We start from the raw sequence: 18133 nt of genomic DNA on the forward strand, positions 1-18133 counted from the left end.
ACCAGAAATGTTTACTTCGGTACTCCTCGACGTCTGACTTATCTGATAACTCTTCTTCTTCAAAGTCCTCTTCTTGATGAACTTATTCTGATTCTTCCTCACTTTCTTCATTGTACTCCATTTCAAGCAAGTGAGTTCTACCTCTAACCCTAAAAGAACTATCAATTTCTGATACTGACATGAAACCATTCTGATATATCTCAGGTGATCTCCTAGCATCTGAGTGTAATCCATTCTGGTGGACTTCAGATGGTCCGCCTATTTCGTTGTGAAATCCATTTTGACAGATAGGAGGTGCTTCCTCCCATTCCTCTGCAGCATGTGACTGAGCTCCGTTCTGCCCAGACATGCTAAAAAGAAACAACTCAAATGCCAGCGACCATCTGAACCCTCTTTTTCCTTGCTTAACTTCAGTATCATCTCGTAAGGCATCACAAACATTAAATTTCAATCAATCTATACATAATTCACAAATACGTAATCACTGAATACCCCTTACACAAGTAATAAACACTTAGTTGCCTTATCCGCTCATATACACAGATATTCATCACTTCTTCATTTAACCATCTCGGTTTGCGCGCTTTATGGAACTTACTAATAATGCACACATCAATCAAATGCAAACAACTAAGGTTTGACTCTCTTGCTGCAGTAGTTCCTAGGTTTACTTACTGACAGAGTTTCACAATTCAGACAGACATCCAAAACAAACTAGCAGTGGTAACTGGACCAACTGCTCTCAAACAATTATCAAAACAAACTTGCAGTGGTAACTGGACCAACTGCTCTGACACCAACATTTGTCACGACCCAAAATATTGAGCCGCAACCGGCGCTAGGGAACGGGAGTGGTAGCTCCGGAACCCGTAGCAAGCCTTAAATCACTATTAATTTTTCGCAAATAATAAACAAATAGCATAAAGCAACAGAAGCAAGTATACATAACATGTATACACAAACATTTACACTAACTGTTCTGTTATCCTCGCGGGCTCTAGTTACCGTACCTCGTACGAACTGGCCTCGCGGTATTATATACATCAGTTAGTGTATCCAACATATCACTGGCACCTAGTGCCATGTACCACATATAAAACACGTAGCCTACAAAACATCTAAACTGGACAGCAAGTAATATGTACACTCAATGTGTACTGCTGTCTAGGCTACGACTCTGTCAACGCGGGACCACTACTGCAGCATTCACAGAAGTCAGAAACTATACGTATACAGCTGACTTCTGGACTTCAAAATTGGCCTCTAGCTAAGTCCACACACTAAGCACCTGGAAACATCAAAGGTGAGGGGTCAGTATTTGGGGAAATACTGAGTGAGTTGACATTTACTAACAGTATTAATATAAAAATATAGCATCGCATCTCAAGAAAATATTAATATACAACATATAAACATGTATTTGATCCGTACGAAACTAATATCCTAGCATGCGACACATCTCTCGAATAATCATATATCATTCAACCCAATCGTAAATATCAATTGCGAGTCCAACTCGCTGGTGGCCCAGCCACTAGATACGGGGACTTCCAGGCTACACCGTAGCCGAGTTCACTCTGCGTATCTAAATCATATACCCAATCATAAGTTTCGTATTCATCAACAGCTCCCAGCTGTGTCAAGTCATTTCTCAATGCAATCATACTAGACTGACTCGATACTGGTGATCACACAGCCTATTGACACCCAATAGGTAGCTAGTTTCTTCGGATCACATACTAGTTCTCGTATATAGAAATTAAATAAACATATAACATTCAACCAATTGTATATAATGCGATGCGTGAAAACAGTATATATATTTTCATAACATAATTTTAATATATATAATACATGAAAGTAAAAGTACAACTCACAGTGACCGCAATCCAATCACAAATATGGTCGATGAAATGATATGCCCATGCTATCCCACGTCTACTGACCTCTCTGCTCTGACACGTCTGATAAATAATTAATGTTTAATGATTAGACGTGAATCTCGTATTCCCATACGTATAATACTTTTAAGTTTTAGAGTTTAGTTTCATTTCAATGAAGTTTTAAGGAGTTTTCAAGACAATGTGCAGGTGCTGCCTGCACACTGACACTGTTTAGTAAAACAACGATCTCTCCCAATTGAACCGTTGGATCGAGCTGAAATTTGACAGACGCGATCCTAAGAGGCAAATCTATAAACTGACCGTTGGGATTTTGAATCTGCCAAGTTTAGGGTAGTGTGCGAACGCACACAGTGAGTGTGCGAACGCACACCCTAAAACTTAGGGAGTGTGCGAACGCACACTTAATGTGTGCGAACTCACACTCATGACAGCCCCCCGGAAAGTCGTTTTCCGGGGCTTTTCAGCTATCCCGACGTGCTATACATCCAACTATACAAAACCCGCATCTCGGTTTTCATTAAAACGCTATAATAACTTCAAAAACGTCAAATTCGATATCTAATCATTATTTTCTTAAATCAGCCCATATATATCAAATTTTAACCAAAATTCTTAAAGATTTACCTTGAAACGAAACTTAAGATCGATAGAGGATTCGATTCTGAAGAAATCGCCGCGAAAATCACTTGAATCGGACGTCGAACGGCGGAACGGCGGCGAAACGACGGTATCGATCGTTTTCTTCCAATTCTCTCGAACTCTCTCTCTGCTTCTAATTCATATCTTTCTTTCTTATATCATTTGGCTAAAGTGCCATTTTAGTCCTTGTCCTTTTTGTTTCTTACCATTTATCGTTTAAACTTTTCTTTTATACGATTTAGTCCATAAATAAATCGATAAATCCTTTTATTATAACTTATACGTATTATTTATATCCAATAAATAATACTAAACCCGATATTAATACTTTCCCGTCAAAATCCAAAAGTTCCATTTTCGACACAAAGTGGCTAAATTACCACTTTCGTCCCTATACTCTATTTTGGGCTTTTTTTGCCATTTTTCCTTTTAATTCCAATTCTAACTTTAGAATTGAAATATGAAATTAATTTCTTTGTAATAATCTTTTCTAAAACCGACCTACTTGAAACTTATTTACTTTATCTTTTCAGAAATTCTTCTGATATCACCACTCCGGCGAATCAAAACTGGACACGTGGTCCAATTAGCTAATTAAATATTTTGGGGTATTACAACAAGCGTATCTCATAGGATTTGATCGTGCCGATACGTATCACTAATTATGTTTGGGCGAGACTTGAGGTAGGATTTGCTGGCCGGACCTTCACAGAATTTCGCATATTACCATGGTCTTGATAAAACGCGTTACGATAGATCGTTACAAAAACATAAATTTTTAAAGATATCTAGTTAAAATTAGTTTTTTTATATCTATTTTTATTATTTTATTGTTTAAATAAATAAAGTTAAAATTAGTTTTTTTTATATCTATTATTTTATTGTTTAAATAAATAAATAGCATATGAATGACCAATTTTTTTAATGACTAATAACTAATTGTTTTATGGAGTAATGTCATATAAATTCATAAACTATATCTATTTTTTTAATTTAATTACGAACTTTAAAACGTTTCAATTGTAAGAAGTTTTATTTTTTCTCAATTCGATATCTATACTGAGGTGACACTAATTTATTGATGTGATTTTATTTAGGTGGATATTATTTTTGGCAACCTACTACATAAAAATTACGTTAAAGAGAAAATGAAGGGATTTAATGATGAAATATTTTATACAATGATATTATGATTTACATGTTTATGGGTTTGAGCACCCGCTCAGACCTGTCCAAGCCCGGTGCTTAGGCCGGGGTTGGGCAATAATTTTTCGTACCAATTCCGGTCCGAGCCCGAACCCACAAAAAGTCCGTTATCTTATGGGCAGGCTCGAGCTTTTATTTTTGTAACATATAAGCCCGTCCAAATCCAGTCCAAGCCCGCAAAAATATAGTGTTAGAGCCGGATTTGAGTAGAAATATAAAACCTGAGACGGGCTCGGGTCCAAAGATGTAGGGGTCCGAATGCGGACATGAGCAGTCCCTGGTTTCCGGTTGAACCAACCCGGTTTCCAGACATTTGTAAAGTTATACCAACCGATTTCTCTCACAAAATTTGCCCTCACTTTAAGCCATTACAGAGTATTAGTGTACAGTCTGTACTGATGATCATCACGATCCAAAGCAGAAAGCAAATCAGTAGCATACAAGCATAACAACCCATTAACTTAAAATTAAACTAATCAAAAAGCCTTTAATTTAGCTTTAGGGTTCTCTTAAACAATATCTCTCTCTTACTCTGCTGATCACTCATCATCATCATCATTTTCTCAAAACTTTTCACATGCCCCAATTCATTACACCCTCAGTTTCAAATTTCTCATACAATAATTATTATCTAGGAGCCATGGAATGCTAGTGAGTCACTTCTTTGCCTTTTCTTTTGATTTTTTTTCATGTGGGGTTCTTTGATATTTTGAAATGTTATGTGAATTTTCTTTAAAAATTTGATCTTTACTTGGTAGGCCAAGTGAAAGTTGCCATCTTTTTTTGATTCTTTTGCTGGGTTTATGTTCTTTAACAGATTAGTAAGATCTAAAGTAGTAAATTTGGAAGTTTGTAATGCCAAGAGAGAGTTTAAGCAGAGCTGCCATGGAAGAATTACTTCCTGGAAAAATCAGAAAACGTGGGTGTTCCTCATCAGCATCATCATCTTCATCAATTATTCAGAATTACAGATTCAAGAGGGCCATTTTGGTGGGTAAAAGGGGTGGATCCAGTACTCCTGTTCCTACTTGGAAGCTAATGGGAGCTGGGAGAACACCATCATTGAGGGCTATGGAGTCTCCTATGTATGCTGGTTCACAGAATGGAAGTGTTAGGGGGAAGATGATGCAGCCGCAACAGGTGGGGCCGGTATCGGCGAGGAAGCTGGCGGCTACTCTGTGGGAGATGAATGAGATGCCGTCTCCAAAAATGAAGGAGGTTGTGGGGTTGGAGGAGAGGAGGTTGAGGAAGGAAGGTAGAGGCAGAGAGAGGATGGGTGCCAGGTCGGTTCATTCGGGTTCGTTGCCTCCTCATTTGTCTGATCCATCTCATAGTCCTGTTTCAGAGGTGGGGTTTCGATTTGTTTATGTGTTTTAATTCTTATTTGTTTGTTCTTAGGATCTGCAAAAAAGCTTGTTTATTGGTATTGATCTAAATAAACAATGAAAGAATAGGAAAAAAAAGGGAAAATGAGCTGATTCTGAAGTAGAATTTATGTGTTAGTTAGGTCAAATGATTTGGTTTGGTGGGTTAGTTGAGACAGTCGAAAGTTTTCTGAATGATCATATAGTTCTTTGGTAATCGAGCAATAATGCTCTGGCAAAAAAAAAATAGAGCAATAATTGAAGCTTTTAGCTTTATAAGATCAAAATTAGGTTTTATTTTGATGGGAATGTCTGTCAAAGAAATGCATAATTTGTAGCTGATCTCACAATGCCGAATTTGAAAGTGTTGGTCTTTCGGGAGATTGCGTTAATGTATTGAAGCTCTACAAGTTTCAAATAGAGATTCCATATCGTCAAAATGTAGGGCAACCCAGGCGAAACAATTTTGCATTGGAAGACCACGTTAACTGTTTTCAGTAAACTGTCGTAGATTTATTTAATCGGTGGCTATGAGGCTTAAACTTTGTTTGACAATTGAGGTTATTGTTTTGTAGAGGATGGATCGATCGGGAACTGGCAGTCGTCATAGAAGATCATCATCAATCTCTCAAAAGCTGAGGCTTACTGATTGCCATATTGGAGCATTTGATTCTGTTAGCAATGCCAGTTTTATGGAGGTAATAAATTCTTGATAACTCTGTTGCATGGAAACTTATCGAGTCCTACGTTTCGGCATTTTATTTATATTTGCGGAGATACTTTTGAAAATCCAAAATTTTATATTTATAACCTATTATTATGAAAACTATCGCTGTTTCCGGTTTCAGCAATTCCTGCACCACTGTTTCCATTTTCTTGCAACATCATTGGATAGTAAAACCATTGCTTTTGCCAATGCAATATGGCATTTGATGAATCCCATAATTATTATTTTTCTCTTTCTTAATATTTGATGTTTATGCATCACAAGGATACACTTGTTACTATATATCTGTCTATTTTATAATTTTGATTTAGATAAGCTTTCACATTACAATTGCAAACATTTGCACAGGGTTACTAGAGATTCATATTTGAAGTTCGAACACGAGAATACGTTAAGTTACTTTTGTTTCGTTTTACGATACAGATCGAGACTAGATCTCGTGCCCAAACTCCTAGTGGATCTGCTCTTGCATCAAAGACTCGTTTGAAGGATGTTAGTAATGCTTTGACCACATCTAAAGAACTACTGAAAATTATCAACCGTGTGTGGGGTAATGAAGATCGGCCGCCATCAAGCTTGTCTCTTATATCAGCCCTACATGCCGAGCTTGAAAGGGCTCGCTTGCAGGTCAATCATATTAGCCAAGAACAGCGTTCGGATCAGAATGAGATAAACTGTTTAATGAAGTGCTTTGCTGAAGAAAAGGCAGCATGGAAAAACAAGGAGCAGAAAGTGGTTGAAGCTGCTATTGAGTCCATTGCTGGAGAACTTGAAATCGAAAAGAAGCTGAGACGACGGCTTGAAAGCTTGAATAAGAAGCTCGGGAAAGAGCTGGCTGAAACAAAGTCTTCTCTTTTGAAGGCAGTTAAGGAACTTGAGAGTGAGAAAAAAGCAAGAGTTGTAATGGAGCAAATATGTGGTAAATTAGCAAGGGACGTGGATCTAGATAAAGCTGAAGCTGAAGAACTGAAGAGAGAATCTGTGATACTTTGTGAAGAGGTTGAGAAAGAACGGGAGATGATGCAGTTAGCTGATGTGTTACGCGAGGAGAGAGTTCAAATGAAACTCTCGGAGGCTAAATACCAACTTGAGGAGAAAAATGCAGCTGTAGACAAACTAAGGAGTCAACTTGAAGCCTATTTAGGGCCTAAAAAGAAGAAAGAAAAAGGTCGTGTTTCGTATCATGTGAATGATGAAGACATTGCAGCTTATATAAGTAAACTTCGTTCTGTCTCTCATCAGAATGAAGCAAATAATGACGACGGAGAAGTAGAAGATGGGGTAGAATGCGAGGAAGATTCAGCAGAAAGCGATCTTCATTCCATAGAATTGAATATGGACAACATTAGTAACAGCTACAAATGGCGTTACCCTTCCGGAACTCATGACTTAAGAAAGGCCGGAATTGATCAAGAAGAAACGAAACGGAGAAAGTCTACCTCCAGCAAAATGCCTAGGAGAAGTACATCTCTGCAACGAAGCATATCAGATGGAGTTGAATGTAGTGCACAGAATAACGAGAGACTCTCCGTTGCAGGAGATGGAATAGACTGGGAGGAATTCTCCGAACTCGAGAAACCTTTGCAAGGAAAAGGTTATGCAGATGATCTGCATGGGTATCAATCGGTGAAAGGTCTGAGGGACTACTTGCTGTCTGGTTCTAGGTTTGATTCAGTTAGAGGTTATGCTAGTCCTACTCGACAGCGGACTTCGCGAGATTCGAGCAATGCAGCTCAAGAGAGACCCCCCTCCGTGCCAGGGAAAGCCTCAAAATCAAGGCTTGCAGAAGTCCGAAGTGATGGTCCTAATGCAAGAAGAATTAGGCAGTGAGAAATAATGTTTCCGTTGATCAATGCTCGGCATCCCATTATTGTTAGAGCTATTTAAGCTGCAGTAATCGCTGCTTAAAATGTATTTGAATTTTGGCTATTAACAAGGACGTTTTGTGACCATAGAGTACTTGTAGGAAAGAAAGCGGTGAAGCTCTTGCTGCGTCTTTTATGTACAAAACCTTCTGGCAAAATTCAAGTTTTATTGGCAAAATTGCTCTGTGGCCTTCTTCTATTGTCTAACCAATCTTTGGTTTTATGCATGATCTTAGAAGTGTAACCGAGTTGAATTACTCGCATGTTACTCGGGATTAACTCAAAACGAATTTGAGCTTCAAAATTTGCAGCTCGATAAACTTAAAAGCTTAGATAAATTTTTATTAATTTATCCCGTCAGTCTTTACAATTATATAAACTTGCAGTAATACGCTTATATCCATATAAAATTTAATATTAAATATTTAATCGAGTTCGATTATCAATTAGTTTACCAAGCCCGATTTTTTTTAAATTCACAGTTTTAATTGAGCTTTAAATTTTTAATTTTAGAATCGAGTTTAACTCCATTTTGATACTGTAAAAAAAAAACTTCATATAAATCACACTTAAAATTAAATTCTGCTATTAATTACCGAGTTGTCCTGCAATTAAGAAATGATAGGTTCCTTAAATGATTAAACAGAAATCTCAATGCAAGTCAGTAAAAACCAAAAGGTGACAACAATAGTGTTGCCCTGGAATAAAATTTCAGCATACAAACTTACATCCAAAACTAGCATGTTCAGCGCATCAAAATCGCCACGAGAGGCAAACTGTACATTGCGTTCATGCAGTTACTATGAATTTACTTATATTTTAACAAGACCCCTAACCCGGTTCATGCAGTTACTATGAAGCTACTTATATTTTAACAAGACCCCTAACCCGAGCTTTCTACACATGAAAACTTTACAATAGTACGAAGCAAAATATAAACAAGTACTATAGGATGAGTTAATACTACACCTAACATATTTTTCAAAATCAAGTTACCACAAAAACTGGCTGGTTTCTTCTGCTTTCATGTCTGTGCCAAACAAAATCAGATTGGGTTCACTTGCAGCACATTCAACGTCATTGTTCGGCTTGAGCTCGTTCCCTACCATGCCAAAGTCCGTCTTTGCGCGAGCAATCTCTACAAGGTCTTAAACAATAGTTCAGCAACTATCAAAACTTCATTAAACTACATAGCATGGAAACAGAAACGCCCAAACGAGAAACACGAAACAAAAAAAGGCAAAATGATATTTCTTTTACAAGAACATAATATAAATATAGATTTTCAGAAGCATTTTCAATAAAAAAAACGAAACGAAAAATATAGGACTCGAGAAGTTTTTGTGCAGCATAACCGTTAAATATGAAGTTACTATTAGAGAATGCGAATGTGCTAACGTTAAAGAGGAATGATTTCATACCGAGATCAGCTGAGATAAGACATTCGTCCTGGTAATTAGGTCCTGCTAAGACGGTTCCAGATGGAGACACAATCACACTACCACCGCCACATGTTATTGCATCAACATTATTTGAATCTCTAGGTGGAACAGGATAGTCCCGCCTTTGACAGAACTGATTTGCAGAAAGAACAAAGCAGCTACCTTCTACCGCAATATGAATCATCGAGGCTTTCCATATGTCGCGTGCATCAGCGGAAGGTGCACAATATATATCAACACCTTTAGCATATAGTTCAGTTCTTAGAAGTGGCAACTTATTGTCCCCACAGACAAGGCCACCAATTTTTCCTATAGAGGTTTCGTATACAGGCGGTGACAATTTATCTCCTGAATACCATAATGCAATTTCCGATGGCATTAGAATCAGTTTGCGATTCTTTCCAAGGTACTGTCCATCGGAATTGAAAAATAGAATTGTACTAAATAGATACAATCCATCTCTCTCCACAACTCCAATTACTAAGTGAACTTTATATCGGCCAGCAATTATAGCAAGTCTATCAACTTCAGGACCTGCATAGAATTGAAGTGTGGAAACTCTGAAACAGAAACATGACATTTTTCTTACAAGAATATGTTATAAATATAAAATTTCGGAGTTTCAAAAGAAAGAAAACCCAACAAGTTTCATAGATTAGAATCATAAAATTGGAAGCCATTTTTTGAATCAAGAGAGTCTAACCAGGCAGGACAATAGCTGAAGCATAATACTTATGCAAGTTATCATCAGTTGTCTGAGCATCAAGCTTCATGCATCTCGGGTAACCGCCAAGAAAAGCTTCTGGAAACACCACCAATTTCGACCCGTATGCTGCTGCTACGGCAATCAATCGCTCCGCTTTATCTGCTCACAATGCAAGCAGATAAGACATTCAAACAAACAGAAAAATGAAAATTTAGACTGCATTTTAAAGCAGAATAGTTATTATAGCCTAATAACAAACAAAAAAGAAATCATAATAAAAAATAACAAAAAGGACTTAAAACTTGAAGGCCTAAAGGATAGAAAAATGCAAACTTCTCACTTTTTATAGAAATCTAACTAATATTTTCATTTTAGTAATTTTTAGTCTAATTTTAAGGACTGATAATAATTCTAATCAAATTATAAAAACCATTGAATTAGTCTGTAATAGTGCTGATCGGTATAGAACATGATAGTATGATACACAAAAACATTAATTTTTTAAAACTATATAGTAAAATTTTTGAACTTTAAAAAGATTCAAATATAAATTTTTTAACTTATCCTTCAAAATACTAAAAATATATGGCAAAAAATTAAATTTTTGGAATTATTAGGCAAAAAATGAAAGAAAAGCAGACAGCTTTGAAGTACCCAGAGTGGCCGGAGTATCAAAAAACACAGTAGAGGCCTGAACAACAGTAGCCCGGACAAACTGCTTCATCACAACCGGAGGAGCGGAGCTAGCAAAAGGAAGATGACGACGATGAGACAGAGAGCTATCATGATTAATCAAACACTGCATGCAAACATGTTCACCAACAGATTCAGATTCTTTCACAACGGTACAGCTTAGTAGATTTGCATGTGCAGTATTTGATTGTACTTTAGTCACTTTAGTGGTCCTCGTCGTCTTCGTCATCGTCGTCATCGGAGGAGGAGCCAGTTCAGGCCGAACCTGATGAAGGAGCCAATGGAGAGTTTCAGACTCAGAACGATGGCCCAGTTCTTGTTTGAGGTGTAACATTGCTGGGACACAGATAGGGGGTATTCGGATACGCTTGTTGACGGGTATATCATCATCATGTCCGCCTTGACGGCGGCGTGGTGGTGGTGGTGGTGGTTGGTGAGGAGTGGTGGTGGTGGTGGTGGTGGTTTCTATTACATTTGATGAGGAAGGTTTTTGTAGTTGTAATTGTTGGTGGTGTTGGGGTACGATCTCATTCTCCATGGATATTGCTCTGGTTTTGTTTGTGTTCAAGAAAATGACAGATGGTGTCTGTTATTGTCTTATGTTGTAGTTCAGTGAGAGAGTAAAGGAATTCTTTATTCTTATACAGATAAATGGAAGATAACAACAAGGGACATAAATAAAACGGATATTAAACACCCTAGATCACTAAACTTATCTGTTATTACAGAAAGGATACTAAACTTCATTTTGTTACAAAAAATTCACTGTTTTATACCTTTTATTACAAAGGGAGGTCACTGTGGCGGACTCGGTCAAATTTTGTTACAAAAAGGTCACTAAAGTTATTGTGAATTATAAAAAGGTCACTAAGTTATATTCCTATTTGTAATTCTGGCTTGCCACATAAGCAAAAACGATGCGTTTTATATGAGTGACATCTCGTTGTAACAGAACGTATAATTTAGTGACTGTTTTGTAACAAAATGAAGTTTAGTATCCTTTCTGTAATAACAAGTTAGTTTAGTGACTTCGAGTGTTTAATATCCTAAATAAAACTCCCTTAAGGAATTAGAAATATTAAATAAAAAAATAATCATTTAATTAAAAATTAAAATAAATATTTTAAAACAACCAGCCAAATACAATAAAATTGAAGAGCATTAAACCTTTTTTTTCTTTTAAAGTTCTTATTTTAAAAAAAAAAACTAAATGTTTTTTAAAAATAAATTTTTTATTCAAAACGTTTAGAATTTTTTTTATAGAACTTTGTATTCACATTTTATTTTTGGAATAATTACTATTTACTCTATGAGTTTAAATCCGAAATATAATTACCTCCATGACGTTTTAAGGGCTAATAATCACCCATGGCCCCTGACTTTTAGAGGTACGGGCGATAAACCCCCTGATGTTTAAAATCGGGCGCTAAGCCCCCTGATCTTTGTAGTGGCGCTCACAAAAGCCCTTATGGACAAAAATACCCCTGACGCCGTCTTTTCTTGTCAACTGACATTTTTTATTTAAAAAAAAAATTGACGGCGCTATGTCGACTGCCACGTCAGCAAAATACCTTAAAATTTTAAAACACCCAAAATACCCCTAATTTAATTTAAAAAAAGACAAAAAAAAAACAAATTTAACCTAAACCACTACTCTAACCCAATAACCGACCGAACCACTACCCACAACTACCCAACCACCGCCGGAAAATTTTTCGGTCATCTTCTCCGATTTGAAGATGACCGAAAAATTTCCGGTCATCACCAAATTCTGTTCCTCAGAGGAACAGAGATCTGTTCCCTGAGGAACAGATCGCCGATCTATTCCTCAGGGAACAGATCGCGGATCATATCCTCAGAGGAACAGATCAACATTTTCGATGACCGGAAAATTTTCTGGTAGAAGATGACCAGAAAATTTTCCGGCAGTGGTCGGGTGGTCGGATAGGGGTAGTGGTCGGGTTAGTTGCTGGGTTAATTTATTAGATTAGATTAGATTGAGTTGATTTTTTTTTTGTTTTTTTTCTAAATTAGATTAGGGGTATTTTGGGTGTTTGAAATTTTTAAGGTATATTTCTGACGTGTCAGATGATATGACAGTGTCCGATTTTTTTTAAGAATGACAATTGACTGAAAAAACGGCGCCAGAGGTATTTTCGTCATATTTGGAGTTTAGAGGTTTTTGTGAGCGCCGCCACAAAGATCAGGGGATTTTACGCTCGTTTTTAAACATCAGAGGGTTTAGCGCCCGTACCCCTTAAAATCAGGGGTCATGGGTGATTATTAGCCCGTTTAAAAAGTTAATGGTTTCTCTCCTTAATCAAATTTACTATTTTCCCCTTTCGTTAGTTAAATCTGTTAGTTAACTTGTTCAAAGCTTCTAATTATTAAAAATTTATTTTAATTTAACTCTAAATTTATTTTTCATTAAAAAAAACCATTAAATTATTTTACATTATTAAAAAATTATTGATAAACAACAATATATTACCTTTACAATTGATATATATATATATATATATATATATATATATATATATATATATATATATATATATATATATATATGAATTTTTAATGATTTTGTGGAATTTTTTTGAAAAAAAATTAAAAATTATAGTGAACTTAATTTTCAACAATAAAATGTTTTAACCAAGTCAACCAATGGAATTAACTAACAAAAGATACAATAGATTTGATCAAACGTCAGTAGATAAACAATTAACTTTTTAAACGTTATAGAGATATATAATAATAGACTTGTCCATGGCCAGGCTTGGGCCGAGCTTACCCGACTTTTCATTTTTTTTGAGAAATTTGCAGAAAATACTCTGTTTTTTAAAATATTTGTAAAAATACTCCGTTTTTTGAAAAATTATTTGTCTACCTTTTTTTTCGAAAAATTTATTTTTTTACTTCGAAATTTATTTTTTTACTCTGAAAAGATTTGTAAAAATACTCCGTTTTTTTTAAACTGTTTGAAACTGTATTATAAACGGTTTCAAAGATGTCAAAGTTTTTTAAAAATACTCTGTTACAAACCATTTGAAACTCTATTAGAAACTGTATTTGAAACCGTTTGAAACTCTATTTTTATGAAACCGTTATAAACCGTTTGAAACTCTATTAGAAACTCTATTTGAAACCGTTTGAAACTCTATTAGAAACTTTATTTGAAACGTTTTTATAAAACAGTTTCAAATTGTGTTTTTTGAAACTGTATTTGAAACCGTTTGAAACTCTATTTTTATGAAACCGTTATAAACCGTTTGAAACTCTATTATAAACTGTATTTGAAACCGTTTGAAACTGCGGAGTAAAAAAATAAATTGTGGAGTAAAAAAATATTTTTTTTTTTTTAGGTACGCTTATAAACTTTCAGTTTTTGAGGTAAATTTACAAATATTTTAGTTTTTTAGGTATTCTCCTAATTAGCCCATTTTTTTTTAGTATATGCCCAAGTCCGGCTCAGGCCGAACCTACTTGGCTTTTTCATTTTTTAGTATCCCCAAAGCCCAGTCCGAATCCGGACCGGGCTTCATTTTTATTATCCAAACTCGGCTCTTGCACTCTATTTTGCAAGTCGGGTCGGACTTTTCTGGATCTACATATAAATTAATAAAAATAAAAGTCTGAGCCCGTTCATAAAATTACGGATTTTTTGGGCTCGGATTTGTAACCAAAAATCAAGCCCGACTCCAATCTGGGCGGGCAGGACGGATATCCACCCCATGAATAAGTCTAGATAGTAGTATTTTGTACCTAAATTCATGGGTAAAAAGTAATAACACCAGCAGAACACTAAATTCAAAAAGTAGAAGTAAATTAAAAATTAATAACGAAATCCATAAAGGTCAGCAATTGCAAGCAAAATACAGAACAAAATTAGATGGGATTAAATTTAATCATCGAGCATCCTTCGAAGGCGTTGTTTGACATAATCTTTACGGGCTTGAGTTCGAGCTTGTTGAGGAGCTACGTTTACAAGAGAGAGATGAGCTCCGTATGCAATTAATGAAGCTCCGGTGATCACCATCGCTACCGTCACCGCTAGCTGATTCTTTGTCGGTGGATACGACCATAGCACCATTTTTCTGGTCTGGTTCTTCCTCAATTCATTAAAATGTTTTTGATTTTAGTTAGGGTTTATTTATTATTAGACCATATCAGTCATTGGCCTGGGCTGGGTTTGAGATTTTTTCTGTTAGTTCTGAGTTTGGCCCGGCCTAGCTAGGAAGTGGTAAGTAACTCTCATTTGCTTAATTCAAAAAATACAAAAGAAAATTTTAAACATTTAATTCTGTTTAAAAATTAAAATAACAAATTGGTTGAAAATTGAAATTACTAAAGATCGGAGATGTTCAGATTTTTTTACTATCATCAACTCTTTGTTTTTTAATATCATCTTCAGATGGAGTATATTTATTTCAGTCACCAATTAAATTTGAAACAAATTTATAAAAGAATTGAGATGAAATAAAAATATTTAATTAAAATTACACAATTAAATGATACTACATAATATAAATTTAAACAAATATGAATATGGTATAAACGGTGTTATACAAACGAGCCAACATGTCATAAACATGATTACTTTTATCGTCGAAATATGTTAAACAATTCTAACCCATTTATATATGGTTAAATAAAATTAAATATTTAGTTAAATTATAATATTATTTTTTGCATTGCATATAATTTTAATATAATTGTATTATTTTCAATTAATGTTTAAATATGATTCAAATATATTATTAAATGGGTTTTAAACCTATGAAGCACCTACACGGGTACCAATGTAGGTACGAATCGTCGAACAATTTCAAAAAATAAGATACAAATACGGCGAGAATACGACAAATTATTATATGTATATTATATTCAGGATTCACTATATATGTCTAATTTTCATTTTTAATAAAATTTGGTTATATCGGTTAACCAAAATAACTGACTGAATCGAAATATTATTTTGGTTCGGTTTCAATATAGTTTGGTTATAAAAATTTCTAATATTTTGGATTCGGTTAATTTGATAATCGGTTTTGTTCAGTGATCAAACCGACCGATGCACGCCCCCTGTATATAAATAGAATATGATGTTTAAAAGAAGTTTTAATTCAATAAATTTAACTAATATAGTAAATTTTAACACTCAAACACTCTCGGCGTGTTGGAACATTTATTTTGCCGTGTTCCATACGTGAATCCGCTGCTCTCTATCCGTGATTTCGTGTCTCATTTTGCATACAATGCCATAACTTTAACAAATGTTGGTGCTTCATAGATTTAAACATGCTATGCTACCCAGTAACACATTTAAGAGTGTTTATCCCATGCAACCGTTGCGCCACGTCATTTTTACATCAAGCCAATGAGCATTTGCGATAGAGAATCTTTTAATTATTACTTATTTTTTTTGTCATTCAATTTTCCACATGGTTAACGCATAATTGGTTTGTTGCACGAATGACATGGCGCAACGGTTGTGTGGAATAATTTTTCCACATTTAATTAAAGAGCAAATTACTCTAAGATACCTCACATTTGTCATAATTCACAGTTTGGTACCTCTTGTTTGAAAATCAAACGATTTGGTACCTCAGTTTTGGTTTTGTAAACTATAAGGCCCTTCTGTTAGTTCCGTTAATAATTTGAAATTTATTTTCAAACGATTTGGTACCTCAGTTTTAATTATATAAACAATTTGGTACCTTAATTTCAATTATGTAAACGATTAGGTACCTCATTTGTAAACTATTTGGTACCTCACATTTCATTCCGTTAACGATTGAGTACCTATATTTAACAGAATGGCCTTATAGTTTACAAAATCAAAACTGAGGTACCAAATCGTTTGAGTTTCAAACAAGGGGTATCAAACTGTGAATTATGACAAATGTGAGGTACCTTAGAGTAATTTGCTCTTAATTAAACATAGTTATATTTGTCATGCTCTGCAAAATATATGAAGTCTTATGCAAGTGCCTCGGGTGCACTTCTATTTGGCATCCCCTCAATGGCTCCGTTCATCTCCAAAATTAGACGAAATGTCGAATTATGTAGCACGAAAACATACATACATATATATATCTATATATACATACATACATATACATATCTATATATACATACATACATATATATATCTATATACAGTGGCGGAACCACGCTTTCTTTGGCTCGGGTAGGCTCTAGCCCGGGCTGCCGTGGAAAAATCGCAGGTCCGACATAGAATCCCTAAATTTAGAGGTGGAATATATTTGTAGACTCGGCTAGGCTCTAGCCTCTAACCCGGGCTGAGATTCATAGGTAGAGGTATTTCAGTAAAGGTGTACATGGAGACGCTGGAGCTTTGTTCGACCGCCGCCGCACTGTGTATTTACCCTAACTGTTCTGTGGAGAAGATGATTCATTTTCTATTTTGTTTTTAGAAGGCAAACGACATCGTTTGGCCTTCCATTTAATACAAAAAATAAGGGCCTAAAGTCCCCTCCTATATTTCAATTTCTGTAGTCTTAACAAAATTAAAGGGCCTTTTAAATATAATATCTTAATGACGTGTTCTATAATATCTATTTTTTTTTGTTTTTGAGGAAATGTCTTAGAATATGAACATGTATGAGTTTTTCACAATTCCACAATAACAGCTTAAAGTTTTATTAAATTAACCTTCATTAAAAAAATTCAGCAATTTTCTGATTAAATTATTCTAAAATGATCTAATTGTGTATTTTAAAAATTTAATTAAAATCTTCAATAATATTACTGATTATAATTATTATTAAAAAAAAACTTTCAAAATAAAGTCACCTCTAATTTTGAGTAAGTTTTTTCTTTTAAATTTTATTTATGCAAAATAACTTAATTTATTTATTTGTGAAAAAACAATGTTAAATTATATTTTAAAGTTATTTTGCATAAATAAAATTTAAAAGAAAAAACTTACTCAAAATTCTCTTAAAAAAAGTCATGTTTGGTAAATCTATAACATCCATTGCAAATGAAACATGGATATTAAAAGAGTCTACACCTTTCAGTTAATGGATGATGTATATTTTTCAAACATGACGTCTCACGTTTAAGTGAATTTGACAGTCCAATGAAAAAATATAAAATTACTTAGATTTTCATAGATAAATTTTTATTGGTAATTTAAGAATGTGTATTTTGTGATTTTTTGTGAATTTTTAAATAAAAAATTGATAAAAACTAATTAAATAAATACATATTTACTATAAATAAATTTATTATTAGAATATCAAAATTTGTTGAACGCTTTGACCGCCATTTCAGAATAAAAGCGAAAGCATATTAAGCCCGGGCTGGAAAACAATCCTGGTTCCGCCACTGTATATATATAGATATATATGTATATAGATATACATGTACATTACCGAATATATATATGTATATATATAGATAGATATATATGTATATATAGATATACATATGCATTACCGAATATATATATATGTATAAAGAAAAATTTAAAAGTTGATAAATTTGATAAAATTATAACGTCAGGATAGGATTAAAAAATGGCTTAAAAGTCATTGGTTTTAAGTGATTAGGCCTAAAATA

General features: G+C 34.5%; 3 protein-coding genes across 4 annotated transcripts; 1 reads left to right on the forward strand and 2 right to left on the reverse strand.

Annotated features, from left to right (window-relative positions):
• The first annotated feature begins 4103 nt into the window (after positions 1 to 4103).
• Positions 4104 to 7883, forward strand: LOC126679275 (uncharacterized protein At5g41620). Its single transcript, XM_050374269.1, has 4 exons — positions 4104 to 4400; positions 4567 to 5096; positions 5689 to 5811; positions 6264 to 7883. The coding sequence occupies exons 2-4, from the start codon at positions 4605 to 4607 to the stop codon at positions 7668 to 7670; spliced, it is 2022 nt and encodes a 673-aa protein (XP_050230226.1). The 5' UTR covers positions 4104 to 4400; positions 4567 to 4604; the 3' UTR covers positions 7671 to 7883.
• Positions 7884 to 8370: 487 nt separating this feature from the next.
• On the reverse strand, positions 8371 to 11135 carry LOC126679276 (bifunctional nitrilase/nitrile hydratase NIT4B-like). Of its 2 annotated transcripts, none has more exons than XM_056105576.1 (4): positions 10508 to 11135; positions 9851 to 10012; positions 9127 to 9681; positions 8371 to 8843 (listed from the first exon to the last, which is right to left on the reverse strand). In XM_056105576.1, the coding sequence occupies exons 1-4, from the start codon at positions 11082 to 11084 to the stop codon at positions 8698 to 8700; spliced, it is 1440 nt and encodes a 479-aa protein (XP_055961551.1). In that variant the 5' UTR covers positions 11085 to 11135; the 3' UTR covers positions 8371 to 8697. The 2 variants fall into 2 exon arrangements, with proteins under 2 accessions (XP_055961551.1, XP_050230227.1); XM_050374270.1 differs by having other exon boundaries at positions 8371 to 8852.
• Positions 11136 to 14352: 3217 nt separating this feature from the next.
• LOC126679279 (uncharacterized) lies at positions 14353 to 14691 on the reverse strand. The gene has a single exon (XM_050374274.2). The coding sequence runs from the start codon at positions 14634 to 14636 to the stop codon at positions 14448 to 14450; it is 189 nt and encodes a 62-aa protein (XP_050230231.1). The 5' UTR covers positions 14637 to 14691; the 3' UTR covers positions 14353 to 14447.
• Positions 14692 to 18133: the final 3442 nt, after the last annotated feature.

This window comes from Mercurialis annua, linkage group LG4 (assembly GCF_937616625.2).
Source record: "Mercurialis annua linkage group LG4, ddMerAnnu1.2, whole genome shotgun sequence".
Classification (NCBI taxonomy): domain Eukaryota; kingdom Viridiplantae; phylum Streptophyta; class Magnoliopsida; order Malpighiales; family Euphorbiaceae; genus Mercurialis; species Mercurialis annua.